The sequence below is a fragment of the Cajanus cajan genome, chromosome 4 (assembly GCF_000230855.2).
Source record: "Cajanus cajan strain Asha chromosome 4, NIPB_CcT2T_4, whole genome shotgun sequence".
NCBI classification, from domain to species: Eukaryota; Viridiplantae; Streptophyta; class Magnoliopsida; order Fabales; family Fabaceae; genus Cajanus; species Cajanus cajan.
The window spans coordinates 4,326,115-4,334,404 of record NC_138520.1 but is presented as its reverse complement, the minus strand read 5'-3'; the positions used below and the strand labels follow the sequence as shown (position 1 = coordinate 4,334,404).

General features: G+C 32.7%; 2 protein-coding genes across 2 annotated transcripts; both read left to right on the top strand.

The window, feature by feature from the left end:
* The first annotated feature begins 3,592 nt into the window (after positions 1-3,592).
* Positions 3,593-6,691, top strand: LOC145957010 (uncharacterized). The gene is made up of 4 exons (XM_083073246.1): positions 3,593-4,815; positions 4,898-4,972; positions 5,200-5,293; positions 5,840-6,691. The coding sequence occupies exons 1-4, from the start codon at positions 3,593-3,595 to the stop codon at positions 6,689-6,691; spliced, it is 2,244 nt and encodes a 747-aa protein (XP_082929372.1).
* Positions 6,692-6,976: 285 nt separating this feature from the next.
* Positions 6,977-7,762, top strand: LOC109816642 (retrovirus-related Pol polyprotein from transposon RE1). The gene has a single exon (XM_020381717.2). It carries the CDS (start codon positions 6,977-6,979, stop codon positions 7,760-7,762), a length of 786 nt encoding a protein of 261 aa, XP_020237306.2.
* Positions 7,763-8,290: the final 528 nt, after the last annotated feature.

Below are 8,290 nucleotides of genomic sequence, written 5' to 3'. Positions count from 1 at the left end.
TTCTGGTTGTGCCCTACGCGCACCATTGCCTGCGTTGCCCTATGCTCATGCTCATGCTCATGCTTCATAACTCATCATTAATCTCAGCAACCAAAAAGGAATGAATCATTAATCTGAAAACATTGAAGCACCATTTAATATTTCTTCATTCTAGTATAATTCTTAGTTGTGATTATTCATTATAAATATTTAAATTATTGGTTTTTGTATATTCAATTATAGTATTCATTTTCACGATAATACTAAGAAACTGATCAATTATAATGTGAAATTAGAAAAATAAATGCGTGAAATAATTGTTAGAAAAAATCCTGAAAATAGTCTTACTGCAGGTGTCTTTAGAATCTTGATTAAACAACAAAACAATTACATTAAAATGTTATTAATGTAATCTTATTGTATTTTTAATAAAATCTCTTACTTTAGTTTTTAATAAAATATTTTATTTATTATTGTTTTAATTGTTATATTTAAAACATGTGTTAATATAATCTAGAAAGTGTAAATAATAATAAAAATGTTACTTCTTCCTGTGACGCTAGAAAGTATAACCCCTTCGTACTTCGTAGACCCCAAAATTGTTTTTGAATAATTTTGGATTTTTTTATTTATTTTTGGGGTGTAGTTATGAAATACGTATATATATAAATAAAAAATAGAGATAATTATATATTAATTTTCGGTTTTAAAAAATCCGGAACTGTGGTAGACCATAGTTTTTTTCTGGGTTTTCTGCCAACCTTTTTTCAACAAAAGATAAAAAGAAAACTATAGCTTCTTATGTAATCATCGTCTCACTGTTGGACCGATGAGTGCTAAGTCTTTGTGTTTACATTTCAAATTGAGAAAATTATATATATATATATATATATATATATATATATATATATATATATATATATATATATGTATGTATATAATATTCTCCTAGTCATTTGAATTGTTTACAAGAAACCACCTAACACTTGGATTAAGTTGTATGTATTTATTTCAGTTTCACTGAGTTCAAATATGGTTGAAGATCCTACATGGATATGTTTGAATAATTCTTTTTTTTAGGAACACTTCTAGAAAATTAAGATACGAAAAAAAAAAGTGAGATTTTTTTTTTTATGCTAAAATTAGTTTGTGCATAATTTTTAACTTATACATAAACTAATTTTAATTTATTGAAAATTTTATTTTATTTTTAAAGTGTTTCTATAAAACATTTAAGTAAACACTCTAATGATATTGTTAAAATAGTGTATATAAGTGAGATAATTCTTATTTTATAAATTGATTTTATAAAATTGGGTTAGACTTAAATTCACACTTTAAGATGATTGATATCATAATTTATTTTAACAATTGTCGTTAAGTCAATTGAGCCACCTGCTATTAGACTATGACCAAACCACTTATATAGATGTGTAGTCCTACAAATTTCATATTTGAGGTGTTGAGTTTTCAATATGAGAAAATATGTTAGAAATTATGTATTGACTAATGATATAACTAAAATATGAAATAATTCAACTATATATGAAGTGAGAGGTATATATATGTAAGATATCTCGCATCACTTAAGATTGTTATTAGGCTTATAGCCTTATCAAATCACCCGTAACTCTCGGATCATATAAACTTTATACTTAATAAGATATTCATTTTTCAGTGTCAGAAGGTGAGTTAAAAATCTTACATCAACTAATAATAATAAAACCAAAATAATATATGTAAGTGGGATAATCTTAATTTACCTTATAAATTAGTTTTTAAAATGTTGAATTAGACTTAACTTCACGTTCTTAATTAATAAATATTAAATATATAGTTGTATTAGAAAGAAAACTTGTCATCTTTAGTAAAAAAAATATATATTATGTGGTATTATACCAATTATTCTTAGTTAATTTTTGCATGACATTTAATATATATATATATATATATATATATATGTATATATATATATATAAATATATATCAATTAGAAAAACTTAATTATATCATGTTAGTAGATATAATTAATTGTCTATAACCACTCAGTGGTCCCGACCAACTAATAATTTCTTCTTACGTATTTTTTGATGCTACAAAGTTCAAGTAGAATTGTGTCTCATAAATAATATAAGTAGTCTATAATAAAAATGAATTATAATACCAATTTCGTGCGACTATGAAAGCATGAGAATTATGCAAAATTACTTAAATTTCAAATCTCATTCTTTCACGTAAGGTTGTTGAAATGAATTTTTTTCTTGGCCCATTATGCATCGTCCAAATTGAGATTCCATTTGAGTAAGGGGTTAGCTAATAGGGTGTCTGAAATGTCTACGTTTTTGAATTGAGTGTCAAACGAAGCTTTAAATGGTGAGCAAGGTGTGGAATTAGACGCAGCAGCACCTGCCACTCTCCTCTTAGCCACCCTCTTATCGTCAAACTATATTGCCGATAATATCAATTCATAATTCACAATTATTTCTGTACGCTCATTCCTCATCACATTACACAAATAGTAACTATTTAATATAAAATGGGAAAAACAGATGTTAATGCTACGCGTGTGCTGGTGTGTGTATCTCTCTCTCTCTCTCTCTCAAATTCTCAATATATATATACACCTCTCTACTCTACCTTTTAGTTTCACTTTCGTCCACAGGTTGTCCAAAAACAACCTTACAGTGTGGAAAATAATTAAAAAAAAACCAACCAAATATTCTTATGCAAGCTGCGATTATCTGTCGTTTCACGAACCTTTTGCTTAAAAGTCATAAATCGACCAAGAACGTATTTTAATAATAGGTTTTTCAAGATGTACTTCTAAGAAGAATAAATAGAAAAATGAAATGAATTTTCAATTTAGTCCTTATATGTAAAAAATTATCAAATTGATTTCTACATGTAAATGATATTTGATTTAATTCCTAAAATTATTAAACTCTTTACGTATTCTTAATTTAGTCCTTATATGTGTAACACATTATTAGTTTAATCCCTACAAGATTAACATGTCCTTAATTTGATCCTTTGTGTGTAGAGACTAAACCAAGAATACACTACATATGTTACATGTATAAAAATTAAATTAACAATGTATAATTGAATTAATGATGTTAGGAACTAAATTGGTAATATTTAACACGTATAAAGATTAGTTTAATAAATTTTTATATATAAGAATTAAATTAAATTTTTTATATGTATTTAAAGATTAAATTATATGTTTAACCTTACATTTTATAGACATGTTTCGAAAAAAATTAATTTAATTATTCTCGGATAAATTAAATCCAATTGAGAAATGATAAATGTTGAGATCTAGGATGAAAATAGAAGAGAGTAGGAGGAAAAAATATATAATAATTAATGTGACAGTAAGTTTATTAAGATAAGATTCATCTGTTTTGATATTGTTAATCTGATAATAAATAGTTTGTTAGTTAATTTTACTGATAAGATTGATTTGTTAGAATTTGTTTTATTTGATTGTAATTTTGTTACGGTCATTCTATATAATGACTGTTTTCACAAATAATAAAGTCAAGCTGCAGATTCACAGTAACTTCCATTATGGTATCAAGAACTTGACGATCCTAAAAAAATTTTCATCATGTCTTCTACAACACAATCACTCAAAATTACAGATCCCAAGTCACCATTTTTTCTTCATCCATCTGATCATCCTAGTGTCATTCTTACCACCGTTCTATTACGTGGGCAAATCAATTATGAAAATTGGGCAAAGCTGATGCGTAATGCTTTGAAAGCCAAAAACAATCTTGATTTTGTTCTTGGCAATGTGATCGCTCCTACTGATAAAGCTTCTAATGAAGCATATGCTTGGTCCTTGAGCAATTCCATGATTAATAGTTGGATTCACAATACTGCAAAAGGCCTATGGGATGATCTCAAGGAACGATTTGTTGTTGCTAATATTCCCCGTATATTTCATCTTAAAGCTTCTCTCGCAACCATGAAACAAAATGGTGAAACTATTACAGAGTATTACACAAAGCTTCGGTCCATTTGGGATGAACTGGAGTCCAATCAAACGTTTGACGCGTGCACCACCGGTGATAATTGTGCTTTTAGAAAATCAATTGTTGCTGAACAGGAACACGATCGAGTATATCAATTCCTTATGGGTCTCGATCATGTTGTTTATAGCACACTTATCACTCAAATTCTCAACAAGAATCCACTTCCTATCGTTAGTCGCGTTTTTGCTATGGTTACTCAAGAGGAATCACATAAAGCTATTGTTCGTTCTTTTGAGAACCCTGTAGACGCGTTAGGTTGTGCCGCCACCACTAATATACCCACAAATACATCTAAGCTACGTGTTACCTGTACTCACTGTGGACATCCTAATCATGATGTTTCTCGCTGTTACAAACTCCATGGCTACCCCGATCGCCCTCCTGTTGGTCGCGGCCGTGGACGTGGTCGCACTTCGACAGGACGCTCTGCTTCTACTTCTGCTCATGCCACTCAATCTGGTGCATCTTCCGATGATAGTGGCCCCTCCAAACCTTTATCAGTTACTGATTTTACTCCTGAAATGCTTCAACGGTTGATATCAATCGCTGTTTCCTCCAAAACGCCCACTGAAAAATTATGTGGTATAGTATCTTCCAAACACTCTTGGCTTCTTGACAGTGGGGCTTCCCAACATATGACTGGGACTGTCTCTCTTCTCTCTAACATACGCACCATCCCTCCTTGTTCAATAGGTTTACCCAATGGTGATCGTACTCTTGCAATTCAATGCGGGGATGTTAGGCTTACATCTCTGTTGCTACTTACCAATGTTCTTTACGTGCCGTCTCTTACGTGCAACCTGATTTCTATCTCTCAAATGCTACGCTCCAATGACTGCATGGCTGTATTTAATAATTCTAATTATTTTTTACAGGACCTATAGACGAGGAGGACGATTGGACAGGGTGTTGAGCATGAAGGGGTGTATGTACTTTGCCAATCAGTTTCTGTAAATGCGACTCATGGTTCCTCTTCTTTCAATTTGTGGCATCGACGCTTGGGACATCCTTCTCAACATTATTTGGATTTGTTGGAATTTGTTTCTAGATCAAATAAAATAGTTTATTGCGATGTGTGTTGTAGAGCCAAACAAACACGCTATTCATTCCCTATCAATAAAAAACATAGTTTGCACTCCTTTGATTTAATCCATTGTGATTTATGGGGACCATATAGAATTGTTTCTGCATCTGGTGCTCATTACTTTCTAACTATTTTGGATGATTTCAGTCGCCATGTATGGGTCTATCTTTTACGTGACAAGCATGAGGCATGTTCTACGTTAATAAAATTTATTACAATGGTGCAAACTCAACTTAATTCCATGGTTAAAAGGGTTCAAACTGATATTGGGATTGAATTTGTTTCTACCCATCTGCATTCTTTCTTTGAAAATCGTGGCATTATTCAACAATTATCATGTACATATACGCCACAACAGAATGGTAGAGTCGAACGACATCATCGTCATATTCTTAATGTGGCTCGTGCCTTGCGATTTAATGGACATTTTCCTATTGACTTGTGCGGTGAATGTATTCTCTTAGCTGCTCATTTAGTTAACCAAACTCCCACTAAATTTCTCAATGGAAAATGTCCCTATGAAGTACTTCATGATACTCCACCCAGTTATGACCATATTAGGGTCCTTGGTTGTTTGTGTTATGCTACAGTTTTTCCTAAACCGTTTGATAAGTTTGTTGCACGCTCACAAAAATGTGTTTTTGTAGGCTACCCATCTAACAAAAAGGGTTGAAAGGTTTTTAATTTAGATACAAAGGAGATTTTTGTCTCTCATGATGTTAAATTTTTTTAGGATGAATTTCCATTTGCATCACCTACCACGGACATTCCTCCAGCTCCCATACATCCTACTTCCACATCTATGATTTTGTATGAACCACATGATACTCGTACTTCCTCTTCAGATGTTGCACCTTTACCTGATCCAGAGTCTGTTCAAAGGGAGAGTTCTATTGATACTTCATCTCCATCTTCCATGCCTCTTCGACGTACAAGTAGATCTCATCGACCACCGGCACGTCTTAAAGACTATTATTGTCGCAATGCTACTACACCCTCTTCTCCTAACACTCTATCTAGCGTTCCTTCGAGTATTCTTTATCCTATTGAGCACTTTATTACTAATCATAATTTTTCCTCACAACACCAAAAATTCTTAGCTGTTGTTAGTAACACCATTGAGCCACGTTCGTTTAAAGAAGCCATGAAGGATCCACTTTGGCAACAAGCTATGAAACTTGAAATTCAGGCTCTTGAGGATAACTACACTTGGGTTGTCACTTATCTCCCTCTAGGAAAGAAAGCAATTCCTTGTAAGTGGATTTTTCGAATCAAGTATCATTCTAACGGCTCTATAGAAAGATACAAAGCTAGATTAGTTATTGCAGGTAATAACCAAATTGAAGGAGAAGATTATAATGAAACCTTTGCTCCTGTTGCAAAAATGGTGAGTGTACGCACTTTTCTTTCTGTAGCTGTTGCAAAAGGATGGGATATTTATCAATTGGATGTTCATAATGCTTTTCTCCACGGAGATCTTGAAGAAGAAGTGTATATGCGTTTTCCTCCTGGTTTTTCTGTTGGTTCTCCTGGCTCTGCATGCAAATTACAACGTTCCCTTTACGGTCTCAAGCAGTCACCGTGAAATTGGTTTGCTAAACTTCGTGACTCTCTTCTTAATTTCGGATTTCAACAATCCAAAGCTGATTACACGTTGTTCACCTTCATAAGAGATCTGGATTTCATTGCGATTCTTATATATGTTGATGATATCCTTTTGGCCGAAAACAACAAATCTGCTTGTGATCAAGTTAAGATTCATCTTAGCTCTTGTTTCAAAATCAAGGATCTTGGCAAACTTAAATATTTTCTCGGTATTGAATTTTCTCGTAGCTCCTCTGGTATATTTTTGAGTCAACGCAAATTTGCTATGGATATCTTGCATGAATGCGGATTACTTGGGTGTAAACCATCTGATTTTCCCATGGATCAGAATCATAAATTGGCCCTTGCAGATGGTCCAGCTTACGATGATCCCACACGTTATCGACGTCTTGTAGGTCGCCTTCTTTATCTTACCATTACTCTACCTGAGTTGAGTTATGCCGTACATACACTTTCTCAATTTCTTCAACATCCGCTCCAAAAACATTATGATGCAGTGTTGCGAGTCTTGCATTATATTAAGGGTAATCCAGGTCAAGGACTACTTATCCGTTCCACTTGTGATCTTCATCTTCGTGCATATTGCGATTCTGATTGGGCAAGTTGTCCTATTACTCGACGATCCATCACTGGCTACTTTATCACACTCGGTCAATCCCCTATTTCATGGAAATCTAAGAAGCAACACACCATTTCTCGTTCCTCTGCTGAAGTCGAGTATCGTTCCATGGCAGCTGCCACTTCTGAACTACTATGGATCAAAGCTTTTCTGCAAGATCTTGGTGTCTCTCATTCCATGCCATTGACACTATATTGTGACAGTCAATCTGCTATTCATATTGCTTCTAATCCAGTTTTTCATGAACGGACAAAACACATTGAACTCAACTGCCATTTTATTCGAGAACATGTGATGTCCAAAACTATTTCCACACAATACATTCGGACTGATTCCCAACCTGCAGATATTCTAACTAAAGCTCTCGGTAGAAAGCAGTTTCAATTTTTATTGTCCAAGTTAGGCATTTCTTCCCTCCATGCTCCAACTTGAGGGTGAGTATTGGGATAAGATTCATCTGTTTTGATATTGTTAATCTGATAACAAATAGTTTGTTAGTTAATTTTACTGATAAGATTGATTTGTTAGAATTTGTTTTATTTGATTGTAATTCTATTACGGTTATTCTATATAATGACTGGTTTCACAAATAATAAAGTCAAGCTGCAGATTCAGAGCAACTTTCATTAAAGTTTGAAAAAAAAGAAGAAAAAAAAAAGACGAATTTGAAGTATTTTCCAGCAAACTAATAAAAATGCACGTTGTGAAACGTTTAGGGCGTGCAGAAACTAGTTTGTAGGAAGAAGAGTGAGTATCCCACGCGTTCCCTTGCGTGTGGGAGAAGTATTTATGAGTATGTGTATGATATATCCTAGCTTTCACAAAAAAGTTATTAGTTAGTCTTCATCGAAATCTTTTTTAACCGATATATAATTAAATATTAGTAATTTATTTTCATAAATTAAAAAATAATAATAAACCCATGATTGGTTGAGACTATATATATTTAATAATTATGGA